The 19,422-nt window shown below is 38.8% G+C and overlaps 2 protein-coding genes across 2 annotated transcripts in view; one reads left to right on the top strand and one right to left on the bottom strand.

Annotated features, from left to right (window-relative positions):
* LOC311261909 (serine/threonine-protein kinase Nek9-like) overlaps positions 1-10,764 on the bottom strand; it is a gene marked incomplete at its 3' end in the record, with an annotated part of 297,004 nt that extends 286,240 nt beyond the window's left edge. The window contains exons 1-3 of the mRNA XM_084360923.1: positions 10,517-10,764; positions 7,626-7,700; positions 5,482-5,665 (exon numbers count right to left, since the gene is read on the bottom strand). Coding sequence (XP_084217049.1) covers positions 5,482-5,644 — 163 coding nt within the window. The 5' untranslated portion in view covers positions 5,645-5,665; positions 7,626-7,700; positions 10,517-10,764. The remainder of the gene's footprint in view (positions 1-5,481; positions 5,666-7,625; positions 7,701-10,516) is intronic.
* A 1,155-nt stretch (positions 10,765-11,919) lies between these two features.
* Positions 11,920-19,322, top strand: LOC311260840 (arrestin domain-containing protein 3-like). The gene is made up of 6 exons (XM_084359097.1): positions 11,920-12,259; positions 15,224-15,281; positions 15,403-15,550; positions 17,038-17,134; positions 17,748-18,004; positions 18,160-19,322. The coding sequence occupies exons 1-6, from the start codon at positions 12,004-12,006 to the stop codon at positions 18,778-18,780; spliced, it is 1,437 nt and encodes a 478-aa protein (XP_084215223.1). The 5' UTR covers positions 11,920-12,003; the 3' UTR covers positions 18,781-19,322.
* Positions 19,323-19,422: the final 100 nt, after the last annotated feature.

The following is a 19,422-nucleotide window of genomic DNA, read 5'->3' as shown; positions in this document are numbered from 1 at the left end:
CTATAGAAGATCGAGTAAAGTTGGGGGGGGTGAATTATATAAAAAAGAGCCTTGGCCATGTGTCAGTTGAGCATTTTTACATTAGCCATACGCAAGGCATTTCTTTCTTCCTCTCCTATTCGCTGCTCAAAGCAGCAGGGCCACAGCCATGTGTGAATAATCACACAGAGGGCCTCAGAGGTGCCCTCACTGCCTTACAAGAGGCTGGTCGCAAGGGCAGATGGGGGAGGCGCAGGTTGAAGGAATTGAGAGATGGGGGGGTGGAGGGGGTCTAAAACGTTAACACATTGAGGATTTGGATATCCTCACAAGCTTGTCTCATTAGCTGCTAATTGGCAAGACGTTCCCCCATCTTTTGTTCTGCATAACGTTTGTCTTTTTTTTCTTCTTTTTTTTGATGAAGATGATGGTGAACTACATATCTCGAGTGCTCCATGCTTCGCTGAGAGAGAGTTAAGCCTATATCACAGCAACATAAACACTTCTGTCCTACGATTAACCTTAAAAAGGAACTGAGTGCAAAACTGAATGCTCAACCTGTTCAACCGAATTAGCGCAGAGATCAAGGGGAAGCGCAAGATAGAAAGAAAGAAGGAACAGTCAGGGAGGGAGAGGGAAAGAAGCAAGGACAGGAGTTATTTTTCCCCCTTTCCCCCTTTTTCCACCCACTCACCTTTCTCAACTGGGAAATTGTAGAAAAACATCAACACAGCTAAACGGCAAATTATTACCAAAGCTCCTCTCAGTGCTGGGTCCAAAGCAGACATATTGGAGTTGTCATGCAGGGGGATGGCCAATACTTTCCGAGAATTATTCTGAGTATTGCGCTCTTTGACAAACATTAAACAAGACAATAAAATACATAGGTAAAGGTGTATTTGCCTAAAGGCATAGATGGCTTGAAAGAAAGACAGGAAGAAAGAGAAAATGAGAAAATGGGTCTCCATATTAACAACAGTTTCCTGACAGTCCAAGCAAATTATACATTTTCAGAAGAAGCCACTCTGGTCTGCATGAACCCTATCCTCAAGGAAGAACCTGGCCATGACTGGTTATTTGAAAGGGATAGTCATGTGTGCACCATGAGAATATTGTTGTGACTGTCTCCATCTGTTTCTCTCTGCCTGTATCTTTATCTATCGCTTTGATTCTACAGAGATGTAACTCTGCCCTGAATGTCAATAAGGATTGGAAAGATGGTGGGTCAATTGTCCATTCCTGTTACTTTAGATTTTACTTTTTTCTAAAAAGGTATTGGATTTCAGGGCCAAGTAATTCAGAGCAAACTATGTCTGCTATGATCTCTTTTAATGGGCATCTTTAAACTGAACAGACAGAGCTGTATGTCTCTCAATGTTCGCAGAAGGATTTTTATGATGAGTCGAAGAATAGAGGATCTATCAATACTTGCTTTTACTGACGAGTGGTATAATATTATGCACTTTAAAAATTCCAGACTGTGTTCTTTATTACTAACAGGTGAATGATGTCATTACAGTCTTTATTTTTTAAAATGGTTTTAGGTTGAGGAAGGAACTGTGTTCCCAGCTGAGGAATGAGGGGAGCATCTGAGGAATGCCTAACTCATAAGTGGTGCAATGCTTACCAACAGTATCCAGAGGGAATAACTGGAAAATAGTGTAACATAATGGTTACAATTACGGTGAGAGTGAGGGCTCTGCTTTATGTTAAGAGAGATGTCAAAGAGGAAGAGAGGGTTAGGAAGCTGGGTCATAGCCCATATATGCTGTTTAACACCTGACACCAAGGCCGAACGAAGGTTCATAACTCATATGGAAAAAGAGGTGAAGAAAAAACAAGGAGGGGTGACCAAAAAAAGGAAGACCTAACTCCCCAGCTCTCCTCTCCCAACTCCTGTCACAACAATCTAAGAAATAAAATCTTTTAGAAATATACACGCACTCTATAAAACCCAATTTCTTTGCCTACACCATTCGAAGACCTAAATCAAAGTAACTACTTCTGACCAAAGACATCTGACTTCTTACACAGTCCATGGGACTCACAGGAGCGAAGCCTCCTGTACAAAATTAGAGTAGGTCACAAGCAGCCAGCACATGAGTCCTTGGCTTCATCCAACATCGAGCAGATCAAGGGCCTCGAACTAAAGCAGTACTGACACTGACCTCACTGAGACCCAGCAACTGAAACAGCCCTAACAAGGTATTAGCAGGCACCTCTGTATACCCTCCAACTCTCAGCCCTGGTCTAAAGAAACACAGCTGCACGGGGTGTTTTCCAGGGCGAAGGGCAAACTTGCAAGCAACGTGGTGCCCCTGGCTAAGCTCAAGGGTGCAGCTGGAAGTTCAAGAATTCAAAGCAGTGGGGGGGCAAAGTTTACAGAGATTATTTTTTTTTAATGACATTTTTCTCTCTCCAACATTCAAGTTATTTCACTTAATTTTTGGTTATCAATTTTAAGAGGAAACCATGCCTGTTTTTTCTTCTCCCATGATATACATCTAATGTATATACTATAAATATATGCATTTCCTGATGTAATGGATGAGAGTTTAGTTTGCCCTCTACGAATGTGGTATAGTTGTGTGGGTTTTTGTGTGTGTATGCATGCGCAAGCACGTATGGCGGTCGTCTCTGTGTGACTGTGGGCGTCTGGAGGAGAGAGAAGCCTCATCTGTTACCAGCCCAGCCCGGCCGGCCCGCCGCGTGAAGTAGAACGACAGGGTGTCACCGTCGACGACAGTGATGGATGCCCTAAATTCTGTAGGCAACTTGGGCAATTGGACACATTAACAACAGGCACCTGCTTTCCCCCATACAAATCTATTAAAAGATAACAGCAATGGCGGCTCCCACACTATTAGTAAATTATAGCTCTGTCTGAGTGTGAGGTAAGTGTGGGCCTCCCTTCTCCCACCTACCCCCATCCACTCTCCTTTGATACACATTTCTTATTGGCAGTCTCATAGTGCCACCCAGTGGTAGCAATTCATAATGCTTTTCTAAAACATGGAGCAACATGGACCAAAAAAAGTCAACAAGGGAGACTAAGTTTACTCAAAGGTGATCATGCCACACTTATCTGAAGACAAGTTTTGTGTATCATAAAATAAATGATAATTTACCGTTGATAATTTGAATTGAGTTAACAACTAATTTTATTATAATCATGAAAATAAGTTCCATGTAGCCAAATTATTATAATTCTAAAATGTGTCATAAATGACACCAGCAATTATTCATTGTCAGACTTGCAATCTGAACACAAATACAAAACTCACACCAAACATATACTATTAACACACAGCGAGAGTTTGCCAAGACAACTGGCCCTAGGACAATTTCATCTATGGTTGATCATTGAATGCTGGTTAGTGATAATCACTGGGGTGACAACCTTTAATCGTTTAATGGTTTATCTTATTCTGCTAATGGTTAATGTTGTGTGAGACAGTGTTTGTGTCTGTGTGTTTTCACGGGTTAGTGTGTGTCAGTGGGTTGCACAAATATAGTTCTTCACCCTTTTGTGCACCTTATAGAAAGAAAAAAAAAAAACGGCCAGAATTCACAAAGAGACAATGTGGCTGACAAAAACCCATTATGGCCTACTGGAGACCTCCTCTATTAAAACATTAACAGGAGACCAGTACTCTCAACATGACACCATTATGTCATATCTTGGGCTAGAGCTCAGGTACACCACATAAACGTGTGTCACATAAATTTGCTGTGGGTAAATATTTCTGTGTCTGTGAGGGGGGTATGTGTTTGCGAGATGGTCAAGAATAAAGGGAGGACAAGACCAGTAAATACCTATTACAGCTGGCAATTTGTCAGGATGTGTAAATGTCTCCAATTCCCAACAGCACTGGAGTAAAATTTACAGTCACTCTGGAAGTGACAATGCACAAAAAAGGACCACTTTTTACTCTCTCTCATCTCCCTCAGACCACTAAAACCTTCCAATAAATCTCCTCCAGTCCCCCCAGATGTCTGCTGTTGTCAGATATCATGCCTTGACAATGCCTTCCACCATCATTGTCTTGACAGAAATATGATATGTGAAACTGCAATGTCACATCACTTAACATGATTTAGCCTAAGCTTGCCTGCACCATTTTAATCAATCAAAAATGTCACCTTTTTCCCTGTAATGATAGTAGAGGTATAGGATCTCTGTGTTGGGGTGATCTATAAGACTTATCTAGGCTACTGATTTATGACTACTGCCAGCTAATGTACTGAAGGAGCCTCCTCCCTTCCTGTGATCAGGGTTTCTATCAAATTGGCAAATAAGTAGGCCAGTATTACCTCATGGGCAGAGAGGTAGACACTTCATGTCGTGTGTAAACCCTACACATATGACATTATGTGTGTTTAACCTGTACAGAATAATCTGTTTTCTGAGTCCAGTATTTGCAGTCATGGTACCACGCAAGCTAGTTTGGACAAACATGTCCATCAAATGTCAGACAGTATGTATGGTGGTTGCTAATGGATTCTATGGGCTTGGTTGCTTACACATCCTTTGATCAAATGTCTCCCTAAACTAATTGCTCTGTAAACTCTCTAAAGCCTCACTGGATAACTGTGGCTTTCAGCAAATTAGCATCAGAGTATTAACAGTATATCAGACTGGCTATTGTAGCTTGTCCCAATAAATTCCATATACTGCAATACCTAGCAGACATTTACCAAAACATACCAAGACATCACAAGAGCAGTAACAATGAATGGACGAGATAAACTTACCTCTATATTATAAAAAAAGCTGAAACACATTTCCCTAATTTAAAATAAATTGCACACACACACATACCAAAAACAAAAAGATTCTGCTTAGTACTCAGATTACATTCCCCAAGATAATGTCAGTAAAATGATACAGTGATTCTGCACTAATCAATACATTGCAAGACATCATCTTACGATACATCACAATATCTGAGTAACTAAAAATACAAAATACCCCTAAAAAGGTCAAATGCAGGAATTATATATTTATTCACTGCATTGTAGTGTCAGTTTCACAGAATTGAGAATGATTGATGACCTGAGATAAAACAAAGTACAGAAGATGCATGGAGTCTTGGCTTATTGCCTCTTTATCACACACACTGACTGCAACTTGTCCATGTCCTCATGTTCCATCATTCAAATGTAAAACAGCCAAAGACTAGGAAAAGGCCGAACTGCCAGAAAGCAGAGCAGTTATTGAGTAAAAGCTATGAAAAGGTAGGATACAACTACGGCTCACTAAATTCTTCTGTATAAATTTACTTTACGAAGTTTACACCAGAAGAAGAGAAGAGTCTCGATATTCGGCACCAGTGTATCGCAGGAGGAAGGGATATGATACATTTCCATATTAATATTTCATCCAAGCCAAATTCAAATCTAATGCATTAACTCATATCAACACAACGTATGGCATTTAGACAATGACACAGTGCTCGATAAAAGACAACAAACAATATACAAGGGAACTGGCACCTGTACCTGTGATCACAATGGAGTGACTGGATCCACATGCCAGCAGCTTCACCCTTCCTAGTCTTCCTGCTTTGAACTCTCTCAGATGGGCCTCCTCTGGACCAATGTCCCCTGGCCTTCCATGTCCTGTCTGCCCAAGCTCCCCACTACCCCAGCAAAGCAGATTCATATCCAGCTTGCACTGTATGTCCTGGGAGTACAGACAGAGAAGAGGGATTTGTTTTAGTGACATAAGAAGAGTCAACAAAGTTTGCTTGGTACTTTTTTCAACAACAGACATTAGTTTCCTCATAGGTTAGGAGCTAGAGAGTATTTCATCACCTGCATTTACATCACACACACCAATATACATATGAAGTGTTTTGACATACAGTCTTAATCTGTATATATTTGTATATGACAGATGTGGTCCCACATACAGTGTGATGAAAAATGGTGGATTCTGTTTACAAATACTGTCTTCCAGTTAGCATGAAGCTTGCATAAAACCAATCTAAAGTTCCCAGCCTTATTTGTAATGAACTGTGGATCTGATGCAGATCACCAATATTCTCCTCAACATGTTTATTTACAATCTGCCCTCTGTGCTAATTAGAATGTGACCCTGCACACACATGCAAACCCACATGGAAGCAGAGTGTATGTGCATGCATACACAGACATACACATACCCCACAGCAATATTGCCAGCACAATTCCATCCGACTGATATTGGAATTTTCCGAAAGAGCAAACCAATAGATAACCTATTACAAAACTATAAGAGATCAATAGCTAATTTCTTTGCATTGATTACCACTTGGACATTTAACATGCGCCCTGTGGCCACAATGTGTGTTCCGCAAGCTTAGATCCCCATTGGCCCTCATGAGTATTAAAATTATTGATTCAGACAGAGGACTAAAAATGTCAAGCTGTTCATTAATCTTAATAAAGACTGGACTTGACCAAGGCACCCTTTTTCCCAATGCAGGGATACAACCTATCCAACTAGGAGCACATACACGGCATAGATTAATGAGCTTCTACTGAGGGCTGTGATTTAAGTCGTTGCCATTAATAGATCAATTACAAAAGAACAAGCCTTTTATAAGAGTGCTTACGTTTGCCTAGTGTGCTGCTCGACACAACATTTTCAAATTTATTTTGACTGTTCAATAGTAGTTATTCATTGATAGGTTTCAAAGAAACTTGAACAAAAAAACAAGCAGCTCTGTGCTAATGAGGTCCATTTGTGATATGAAGCCACATCTGCCATTATGCTACAGATGGCCCTCCGCAGTCCATAATGGACAAATGTTATCAGGCGCTGCCTAACAGCCAGTTTCATCTCTGTTTTATGTGGATGAGTTTCAAAGCACACAGGGCTGTCCTTAGCTTAATGAGGGCCCTAAGCAGGATTTGATTTGCTCACTTTTCTAACTTTTAATTACTCTTATATTTCTGCCACACTTACTCATATGTTTCCTGCTCACAAGCGATTGGCAGTCAAGCTGTTGCCAAGATTTTCTACCTGTATATCCACTTGCTGTATCAGGGAGCTGTGTACCAGATTATTTTGAAATAAACATAATAAAAAAAAGCATCTCATTCAAATGAACCCTTGACGCATCAAAATTCTTCTAAGATGGGAATTATCAGAATGTAAGAGCTTTCATAGGAGGATTCCTATTATAAAATACCCTGAAAACTCCATAATAAAGAGAAATCAAAGGCCAGTGAGTGACAGCCTAGTCCATTACACACATAACATGATTTCTGGTAAAACGTTATTTTGGTTTGTCAGCTAAAACAGTGAGGTGAAGACCTGGAATCTTACTTGCCTCATTACCAAAATATTACCATAAAATAATAGGCCTGAATGCAGATCGTACAGACCAGTGGTGTTGGGTTTACAGCTCTGCATGCCAAGCATACACAACATCAAGGACAAAAAAAAGCAGAAACACATTTAGCAGCACACAGCTACAGGAACTAACCTGTACAATCTTAAAAGCAAAGATTGTTTGTTAATTCCAGTGTCTTCTTATATCAAACTTCCTTTTCTCCCTTTGTACTTCTGTTGTTGGTCCCTTTGTTTTCTTAAATTGGTCGCATTTTGTTGTCTCGTGTCCCTGACTTTTTCTCCCTCCTTCCCTCATTGCACTCACCACATTGGCAGGGTAACTGTCTCCATGGCACCTTCTGTTGACAGCACACCATCTGATTGAGAGTAGGTTATTAACCTTAGAGGGGCAAACACGGAAAGTGACAAGAGGTGTTTTAGAAAGGCACTAACACACATAACATTGTGATGGTAATTTCAGCATTTAAAATTTTAACCACAGAAATTAAATAGAAGACTGAGTTTGTGGACTCCTACGATGGCAGTCTGCACTTTTATTTTCCAAAGAGCTTGAAGGGATGAGGTCCCTTGAGCGGTTGAAAGGTGTACATTATCGTAAATGCAAGTTGCTGACTTGTAAATAGCATTCACAGCAACTTTCAAGTCGTAACTACAACTTGGAACTCAGATTTTACTAAAAGCACTGATACGTTCAACTTATAAATAAATAAATATCAGATTGTTACTGCAAAGTACTTGAATCTCTACTATCCATTGCATGGAACATAATCATGGCATTAACTACTTAATGGCATGGTCACATTACATTTCAGGTACACAGTTGAAATGTCATTTTTCCTACTAATGGTAAACCATATGCAATCGTAGTATTAGTCAAAATAATAGCAATATGATTTTTTTTTTTTACCATATTGTCAGCCCTCATTCGCAGTTCAGCATTCACCATTGTTCATTCAATCAAACTTTGTTTAAACACAGCACCTATCAAACAATTCAAATGTAATTCAAAGTACTTTACAAGCAACTGACAATGCACAGGAAGTTAAATTTATTGTTTGTCGTGAACTAGGACAAAAAAACAAACAAGATAACTGAATAAGACAACAATAAAAGATTGGTATTTAAGATAATAAAAGATACATAATAAAACTTAATCTTCGCCAAAAGCATGTGCTGTTCGGCCAAAAGAAATAGTGATGCATTATGTTTGGAAATAAAAGCTATATTCTCGTATGTTTTATCACTAAATTTAGCGCATTATCACCTTACCATACAAATTTCGGCATCTCACTCAAACACTGTTCAAGGTCTGTGACAGCTCTGATCAATGTTTATTTATGACTACAGGCAAATTTAGGTGAATGGCAATGCAATGTGACCACGCCTTTACACTGTCAAAAAAAGACACACGAATGTTGCAGGCCACTGCAAGTAAACTTCACAATAACATGGAATACATCCATGCACAAATAAAAAGCCAAATGTCTTTCTTGAGGGCTGATTATCAATTTTTGAATTCAAAGATCTTCCTGGGGCCGGTTGTACATTACACATCCATAGGGGAGTGTCCCCACTGTCTACATGTCCTTTGCGCAATACATTTTGAAAGGAAATCCGTCACAAGGACCCTCAAAAATCGACCATAGGTGTACATTCTGTGTGACTTGGGTATTCATCTTTGTTTCACTTGTCCAAAGTAAACACACGATGTAGGCCTACTAAAAACCAAGAACGTCGTGTGGATTTTAGACATGCTGTAAATGTTTTCCCTGTATTAGTCTATTAACATTAGAGTCTTGTCAGTTTTGACATTTTCACCTTTCACACTTTCAGACACACCTGCATGCTCTTAATTCACTGCTAAGTGACGTCACATACTAGCTAATATCTGCAGGTGTGTTCACAGTAGAGGTGGGTACAATTCATCGATGTGGCGATGCATCGCGATGCGTCACGTGACGATTCGGCATCGATTATTTAACGTCGATGCTTTGCTAGGTCCGCGCATTTAGACAGAAGGCGGCAAATTGGCGGTCTGTTTTGGTCCGCCAATTTGACGCCTCTGAGGGTACACTTACTGCCGCCTCCATTGCTATCTAAATCCGAAGCGTCAATGTGCCGGCAATTGCGGGACATGGACGGAGGTGTCGATAACGTGCACTGTTGCGCGACCCGCAGCCGGGAGTTTTAAAACCAGGAAACAGCTGATTACAGCAGTCAGTTCATCACTTCATCCGCGGATGCCAAGATGAGCAACTGGAAAGCCGCTGAGATCCGGGAGATGCTAGCGTCTCCTCGGTCTCTGTAGCTGACAGCTAGCGGACACAACCAAACAGCTAGTAGCTGCTGACTGTCAGCTGTTGTGTAGCGGCAAGCTACGAACGGTCGCTACTTTCAAATTAAAAGCCCCCCGCTAAGAACCCAGTTCTAAAATCCAATGAGGTGCAATGTAAAGCTCTTATTTTGAAGACAACTTTGTTGTCACTGATCACTGCCCAACTTCGTGCTTTACGCCACGTCACGTCACATGTTTACGCCTCATTAAATCCAGGGCTTGACTGTTTTCAGTGTTTTCCGCCACTAGAGGGGGCTCTCCTGCAAGTGGAGCTTTCCCTGGTCAAAGTTAAGTAGGTCAAAGTGCAAATGTTAGTCATAAAATAAAATATTTTGTGTCTTTGAAAAATACAAGTCAAATGTTCAAAAAACCTTGTTATTTACTTTATGAGTGTAGTTTTAGAGGAACTGAGTTAATTGATAGGCTATTTATTTACAAATATAGCCACAGATGAAGACAAAATCAATCTTGTATGGAAAAAAGCATTAAAAATTGCAATAATCGAAGAATCGTGGCCAATAATCGAATCGAACCCTTGTTGGAACACCCCTAGTTCACAGACCTTTAAAACACTTTATATTCACCTTATATAATAATGCCAATCAATTCCAACATTGACATTTTCCAAAGGTTGTTTAACCAATTTTCAATGCAACCTTTTGGAAAGCGCAAACTCTGGAGGGTCAACAAGGCTTACAAACAACGTTTTTTTGTTTTGTTTTTCAAGCTCAAGTTAAATTAGCTAGCTAGGCTGCCAAACAACCGAGGCGGGGGGAAATGATAGTCGCGGGATTTGTTACTGAACGCAGGCCTGTCAAATTATTTTAGAAATGAAAATAAAACAGGTTAAAAAGACTTACAAAGTTTGGAGTTTGGTGGGTGAGGACGAGCGGACGCCCGTTCGTCTCTAGGCGGCGCAGCGCGAAAAAGGCCCTCTTTCATGACGATTGCCCTGTGCGCATGCGCATTAGGTGACCTCCATCCCCAGTTTTACTAATAATTTGAATTCACGCTTGTAGATATAAAAATGTCGGATGATACATTCATGAATTGTATAAAAGCTAACATGATCCTTCATTACAATCTAACTGATGCCCATAAGCAGGTAGTGAGAGACGAATGGTCAATATTGACAGTGTTTACTTTCAAGAAAGACTTCCGGAATAGGCGTCAAGCCTTCAGAATAAAAGCAGGAAGTTGAAAATCTGCTTTGTTCATTTTAAGATTGTGACAGATATGATGCAGTTACTCTTTACTGCTTAATGAAACCTTGGCCTATCTAATGTGAGAAAATAATACTTAATACCCTGTATGACCACAAAGTAGACCGACAGCTGTTAATTCACATTTATTTATTTATTTATTTATTTATTATGAAACTCTTACCGGAGAAAGTATACATCTATATAAAAACTCTAGGTATGTATATCCTCACATACTATTTACGTATATCACTAAAACAGATTTTGCGTGGCGTCTTATTATCTCTACACTGACTACTGATTTTGTTTATTTGCAGGAAATATTCTGACATATTCTTGATACTCTCTATGCCGTGCTGTGTCAGTTGAATGATTCGCCTGAATAACAGATGATATCTCTATTAGCCTATATACTATGATCAGTATTATTATTTTTTTAATTCAACTGTCCATTTATTGTGATGGTCAGAGGCCAGTACATATCGGAAGTCTGTTGTTTTTATTATACCTAATTTTTTTTTTAGGTTTATCTTTATTCTAATAGTTTTTATTATATTATATTATATTATATTATATTATATTATATTATATTATATTATAGTATAATTCTCTATTCAAATTGTTATTTTATTTTTCAAACATTCTCTTTATTATTGTCTCTATATTTTGAGACTTACTCTTGTGCTGCTTCTTATTTTCCTCTGTACTGCTGTGTTACCTGCGAATTTCTCCCAAGGGGGATCAATAAAGGAACATCTTATCTTATCTTATCTTAATAACTTACCCTTTACTCCAGTTTAGTCCTCTAAGCACAATATACACACAGGTGGTTATCTCTGTGCTCTGTGCACCTACTTCCTCGTCACTGTTTGTTCCTATGATTGACCTCCAGGGGGCTCTGTAGCATTATTTTTGAACGGCTACAATGAGTGGTCGAGTCGTCCGTGTTTCCTCGGAGCCCCCAGCTCCTCCTGTGTATGGCAGCAGAGGGCTGTTATCAGAACTTCAGGGCGTGTCCTGTCTTACAGTCAAGGAGGGACTGCCATTTTAGTAATCAACACGCTGAGAATCGGCCTGGAGGTCCCGATCCTTTGCTTTCTTTATTAATTTCACCGTTATAGCCTTCATTTGTTTCCTCTGCGAAAATGCCTTCAGTTCATAGCCTTACGATGACTTACGACCTGCTGAATGACAGTGGGACGTTTTCGGAGGGGGACCCTTTGGTTGGCAAAGTAACACTGGTCTTATTGAAGGAGACCACAGTTGAAAGTCTCTTTGTTAAAGCAAAAGGTGACAGTAGTGTGCGTTGGACGGAAAAGAGCGGCGATCGCGACACCACGTACTCTGCAGCGAAGAGATATTTCAAACAGAAGCAGTTTCTGATCGCAGAGAACGCGAAGGGTAGGCAGCGATGTCTTGAGTTATGCATGCCTCAACCCATCCGGGTACCTACTGCTGACATGGTGCCATTGTTGAACGCTACTTTATCTCCTCTTTTTGTCCAGTTGTGGTCGTGGCACCATCAGTCAGTGATCTTAAATCATTTGTAGTGATTACTTATAGTAATGCAACCATTTAATAGCAAGTGAAATTACTTCAGTAGTACTATCAGGAGTAGCCTATACTAAAACTGAATCAACACACAAACAAGTATTATTCAAACTGTTGGAATATTATCATTGAGACATTAATAAGTGAGCATCAGTAATGTTAAAGCGGTTTGAGTTGGTGGTGTTTTGAACTGCTTCAGGTTAAAGTTTATTTCAATAACACAACATGGTCATTCTATGGAAACGTCCATATTTCTCATTTGATCAATTACTTCCTCCTGAGCCATTGATCTGGCATTACTTGTTTTCATTAATCATTTAACTTTACAAGCACCACAGAACTTGTTCCCACAGTTATGTAAGCTATGTATACAAGCACTGTGCTGTATTTTGATTTCAATTTTTTTTTCTACCATTTAAAATACAATATTATATACATAACTTATCAAATATATGATAGATTTTTTTTTTTTTAAATCCCAAATAATATTATAAAATATATAATCAAAGTCATCGTCCCCTATAGAGTCGTGTCACTGGTGTTACAGTGTGACAAAAGTCTAATATTTTGAAATAAATAATGATGATCTATGAAGAAATCACATGGTTAAGTCCACTGTCTCTTTTAAACTTGAAGCATGAAGCTTTTAAGTTGACGTCACTTGTGTGACTTACTTTATTAGGAGGGATTTGTAAAAAAAAAAAAAAAGTAGAATATAAATAGATTAAATGACATGATTTTAGTGAGGTTACCATGACTTACATTTTGTAAAATGTCATTTTAATGGAAAATTGAACTTTGCATTAGATATTACTGATAACGGCAGTTCAAACAGTGTAGTATGCTGGATATTTTCATTGTTTTCTAACAGAGTTAAAATAAAAAGTGTAAAAACAGCTTACACTAAGTGTCAATGATAGTCTGATTGGATGCCAAATGTAAATGTTTTGTCTCCTCTACTTAAAGGCGCACTCTGTAGTTTTGGGGAAGAAACTTTATTCAGAAGAGAAAGATTGGCTGATTTTTTTTTTATGCCTAAACAAACAAATACACAAACTGTCTTTGTTTTCATGACTGAATAAACAGAATAAACAAACTGACCTGAAAGGACAACATGATGTCATACTGTTGAACTGTGTTTATATTTGGCGGACCCTGCCACCTTTCTCACTTCAAAGTGTTCTGGGGACCTTATTTTCCTCTGAGAACAGTTTGTTTATTCAGTTAAGGAAAAAGTGAGTTTGTATCATTACATCATGAATATTGTAAATATTAATATTCTGATTCTATTTTTCCCTGTTACATCAGATAAAATGTGTTACATCTGACATAAAATGATAATTTTACATTCACTGAATTTTTCTACACTCTACACATATTGAAATGATTACTTTTTAACTTGTTTATAACTTTTTCAAATATTTTCAACATTGTAGTAAAAATATATTTGTGCAAATTTTAACAAACCTGATTAAATTAAATACTAGACAGTCTCCCAAGTTGTTGTATAATCCTCACTGTCCTGTGACTCTGACTACATGTGCTGAAGAGATTGAGAAAAAAATATTTCATAAAAACCGTTTATATTGCCAAAAGAACACTAGTGAGTCTTTAAATACATGTAAAAAAAATTAAAAAGATAAAAAGTCATTAACTTTAATTTGTGTGTATTCATAGAGTCAATGAGTTATGAAATCAGGTGGTCTAAGTTTGAATGTGAGAAAAATTAGTCAATTCTCAGACATCTTGCCCTTCCACAAGTGGACGTTTCTGTAGAATGACCCAACAATCAAATGTGACTAATAACTACATTACAGCTTTTAAACTAAAGGTGCACTTCACAACCTTTTTACGGGCCCACACACAAACAGAGACAGAGCTCTTGACACAATGAATAACAGTTTGCAAGAGCTGAAGGTCAATTTAATCCTAAATTTCTGCAGGAGAGTTTTGGTCAGGGACATCGGTTGGAACCATTGTTTGGGCCAGATTATCCGGTAATTTGAGGGGTTTACAGATTAAGTCATAAACCTCCTGAACATGAGTTTCTAGATATACTTGAAAGTTATATGTTTGCATGTGTGTGTGTGTGTGTAAACATTTGAGAAAAATAGATGTGTATTTTGAGTTTTAGTGGGGTGAGATCTAAAAGTCCGGTTCTACGGTTCTAAAAAAAAAAGTTTCATATTGCCCCTTTAATGTAGAGGACAGAATCTACAGTATTGAAACTAAGTGCAGTGAAATAGAAGCATTAAATAGTAATAGGGATGCACCGATTGTGAAATTATGGGCCAATGCATAAAATAAGAATTTAGCTGACAGCTTATGCTGGTGTGTGTTTGTGTTGCTGTAGTCATTAGTTCCCCAGCTTTAATATAACCTTCTTTCACATGAAAGATTACCTTTTTTAAAACAAAATGTAAGTGCTATAAAAGCCTTTTTAGCCTGCGATACAACACCCTATTTAGTGACAAGAATCTTTCGGTACTTAAATAGCCTTACAAACTGGTGACAGGTATGTTAAAAGCCATGATTGTGCCAGTGCATAACAGAGGTGACACGTCAGATCAACATCAGTCACCATCATCAGTATTGTTATCTTACTGGCCTGTAGGCCGTCAACAGTCAACAAGGTGAATATCATCCAATACCACTGTTTGGCTGTTGAATTGGTGCATTCCAAATACTTGGAGCAAATCTCCTCAAGTTTGAATTTACAGTGCTTGAGGAAATGTAATTTCAGTTAACAGTAACCTCGTAGCAGATAGTGATGGAAGTAGACTACCGTCAATACCACAATTCTTTCCCTTTCAGGCGCCGTACTTCCCAGAGGAACCCATGTCTTTAACTTCAGGATTAACATACCTTCAGGGTAAGACAGTTTGCTAAAAATAACAATGTCATTGTTTTTAACAAAGACAAAGACAAATAGCCGACAAAGACAAATAGCCTACTCTGAGAGCATAACATTCTCCGCTGTTTTTCCGTTACAGAAGCATGCCACCATCCTTCAAGGGGAATTATGGAAAGATCGTGTACGTGCTGGAAGCCAAGCTGACCAGGAGTTGGAGGATGGACTGTACAGATGAAAAGAAGATATGTTTTGTCTCCAAGGCCATTCCAAATCCTCAGTCTCTGATGGTGTGTACAATATTGAAACATGGACACACAAAACTCTGATTTGTGACCAAAACTATACCCACTTCTTTCATGGTATAGTATCAAGAGATTTTGCAATGTGATGCTACAGTGCACTCTTCATATAGTCCAGATGATATGCAAAAACATTTTTCACTTTTTCAAACAAGCATGAAACTTGGTACACTTGTACAGTTTGGGGGCCTGTACATGCCCATTTTATTTTCCGCTATAACTGAATTATGTATTTTGCATCATATCTTCTAAACCAAACACTATAACACAGAAAAGGCAATGTCTACCCATATGTTTCAATGGCCAAGGATTACAATGATATCATATACTACATCATAAACTGTTCAGGTTAACATTTTATGGTGAATTCAGGCAAGTTGTAATAACAAAACTAGATAGTTCAGGGCATATGTCAAAAAATCTTTTTCATAGAAGCATGAAACTTGTGGAGTAAAAGAAATGTACTGTATTTGCCTCACAAATGTAGTGTAGTGGAAGTCTAAAGTAGCAGAAAATGGAAATACTCACGTAAAGTACCTCAAAATTGTGCTTAAGTACAGTACTTGAGTAAATGTACGTAGTTACATTCCATCCCTGCATGCATTAATGTGTAAGTACACCTCACTGGTGGAGATGGTCCAGATGGTGCTAATTTTAACTACTTAATATACAGTTGTGTAGTTAAATCTATAGTAATCCATCATATTTTAAAAGCTTATTACATGTTTCGTCTTATTTTGAAAAGTAACCAGTAACTTCAGCTGTCAGGTAAATGTGATGGAGTAGCAGTATAAAGTAGCATAAAGGGGAAATACTTACATCTTATTTAAGTCCAGTAGCTGAATAAATATACCAGTAGAATGTTTTATTTCTTCTTTCAAAAATTACATATTCTCATTTTAAGTTAGATGAACAGTCAGAGGTATCTCTAGATAAACTCAGAACAAAAAGCAACTGGTGCCCCAGGTCATTTGGGATGTACTCGGGCGATTAAGTACGTCCATTGTCTGGGCAAGATTCATATTTTGGGTTGATTTGTTTTCAAGGTCAAAGCAAACATGCATGTGTCCATATTGCTGCCACTCTCTTGCGCAAAAAAAAAAGTATTTCCCTTCCTTGTGCATCACCTGACATTGACACACCTTCTACCATTATCCTGAACCTGTGCTTCAACAAACACTTCGCTGTGGACTGTTTTCACAGTTAACATTTCTTCTGTAGAAAGTCATTCCAGTGAAAGCTGCACACAATTACATATACAAGGTTCAATGTCCAAGGCTCTTTATTTGTCACATGCACAGAGCGTAGAATACAGTGTGCAGTGAACCACATAACATTCAAATGGTCCTGCAAGCGACACTCACACCTGGTGTCCCGCCCTGCTTAATAACTGTTATACTTAAATCATTTACTGTATTGCCTCTATAATGAAAGTGGATGAATAGTAACAGATATTTTTGTTTATTGAATTCTAGTTAAGCCAAACTGGTTCAACAGACAAAGAGATTGGGATTTTCGGAAAAAGAAAAGTGGACATGGATGTCTTCGTTGACAAGAGAGCTTATGCCCCAGGTAGTAAAATTCTTCCTCAAACATGGTAGGTTCGAGTCATGGACGGAGATCTGCTGCTGAATGCAGATAATGAAAATCTTTTTTTGTCATTTGATGGTGGTCACAGCCAACATTATGCATTATGCATGCGTCTTCTTTCACTATAGGTGTTTTGACATGTCACCACAGGAGTTTTAGATGTATCTATTTCCAGTGCCCTGGTATTGTGCATGTCAGCATACACCTGTGCGCTTGACAATTTAAAATGTCTGCCATGAATTTGGTTTGTTGTCATAAATATTTTTAGTGAAGCATGAAGAAAAGAGTTTATAGAAATTTGGGTAAAATATCATGGGGTTTCCTAATTATGATTAAAGCCATAATTGATCATAGTCACTATGTTTGATCTGGCCTTGGTCATATACAGTAGTATTTTCAAATAAAATGCATGGAGTAATAAATGGGTTGGGTTAGCAGTTTATTTTGTTTATAGTGAGTAAGTTGCACCTCACATTCACAATAATAAACTGTCTTTATATGAAACACATTCTGGAGCACTCTGCATTGTCCTGGATGTCACTTGAATTTGAATAAGCGGAAACAAATCCAAAATATTATGTTGTTGTCCTTACAGGTGAAACTGTGGTGGTTCTTGCAAAAATCAACAATGCCTCTTCCAGTAACATGACACCCAAAGTCACTTTAATCCAGGATGTGTTGTACCGTGCCCAACACCATAAAAAACAGCAGCGCACCACCATCTTCAAAGTGTCTGACCACTGTATTAACGCCAAAACACAGAAGGACGTCAAGTGGGCAATAAAGCTTCCTCGTGATCTGACTCAGACAATCCAGAACTGTGAAATTATCACATTGGAATACCATTTAAAGGTAGGTAATGGTGTAACAGTGTATCTGTCTATTGATAGAGTTTATTGACCCTTAAACACTGATAAAGACCCTTAATTGTTGTCAGATGCTCGCTTGCTATTCCATTTTAAAAGTAAAGCATTGTGTAAGATTGAAGCGGTTCTATTTTTCCTCAGGTGTACCTGGACATCAGCTTTTCTTTCGATCCAGAGGTCATATTCCCTGTGGTCATTATTCCTCCTGACTTAGCTCATGGCCCTCAGCCTGGAGTGGCTGCGGGTCCCTATCCAGCCGGGGCTATTGGGGGACAAAGCAACAGTGACTTCCCTCCCCCTGCAGTGGCGATGGGTCCCTATCCAGCAGGGGCTTTTGGGGGACCAAGAAACAGTGACTTCCCTCCCCCTGCGGTTCCTGTGGGTCCCTATCCCTATGGTCAGCCAGGAAGTTATTCAGCACCACCGCCTGCGTACCCCGCTCAGCCAGCACACGTGAGGCAGCGCTACAATAATCCAGTGCCACAGGCGGTTTCTCCATATGGAGATCCACACACCGCTCCGTCTTCTACGCTTCACCCTCCACCTCCCGCCCCAACATTTCACCCACCCCCAAGCGCACCAGAGATCCAACCTCCTCCTTTTTCTCAAGTGTTCAACATGTCCCCAAGCGCTCCCGCGTACGACACGCTGCCTTCTGCGCCAATGGCAAACACAGACTTTCTGTCTCAGTCGGATGAAGCTCCTCCAGCATACGCACTCCTTTTCCCGTCTTCTGCTAATGAAAGATCTGATGCCAAATAACACAATACGTGCTTAAATACTAACAGCTATTAATCCAGTCACCTTAATCATGTCTTTAAGACTTCAGTAGTGTTTTCCCAAATGTTTGAATTTAGAACAAAAAAGCCATTGTGTGCATTACTTACTGTTTGCGTGTAAATAATTATACACAAAATAGAGCTTTTGTACTGTATGTGATAGTTGTTTTCTGGTCGGTACTAATTACATGCCGATAACATTATTGCTCAACAAATTCAGTAAACAAGATACACTGTGAATTTTACGTGCCTTGCTAAACTCAAGTGTGCTTGACTTTTCATACTATCAACTCAGTGTTATGATTTACACATATCTACTCTACCTCAATCTTCTGTATTGTATCAAGAAAAAATGTTTTTTATGTTTTTCTTAATATAGTGTTAAAACTAAGAGGCATAATATTTATTTTTCCTTTATTTTCAAGTCTTTTGAGTTTAACATGACACTGCTTCTCTCTATTTTACTTGATTTGTTATACCCCTCAAATTGCCAGTATTTCTCTGACCTGTACATTTGAGTAAAGAATTGTCAGGTAAAGTGTCTCTGTGACTCTTTCAGTGCGAGTGGGAACACTTTGTTATACACTTATATCTTTCTTTCCTCTGTGTATAAATAATTATACAT

The sequence above is a fragment of the Pagrus pagrus genome (assembly GCF_965226575.1).
Source record: "Pagrus pagrus genome assembly, chromosome: 8".
In the NCBI taxonomy this organism is placed as follows: Eukaryota; Metazoa; Chordata; class Actinopteri; order Spariformes; family Sparidae; genus Pagrus; species Pagrus pagrus.
The sequence above is the reverse complement of the archived record's forward strand: the minus strand, read 5'-3'. Positions and strand labels throughout refer to the sequence as shown.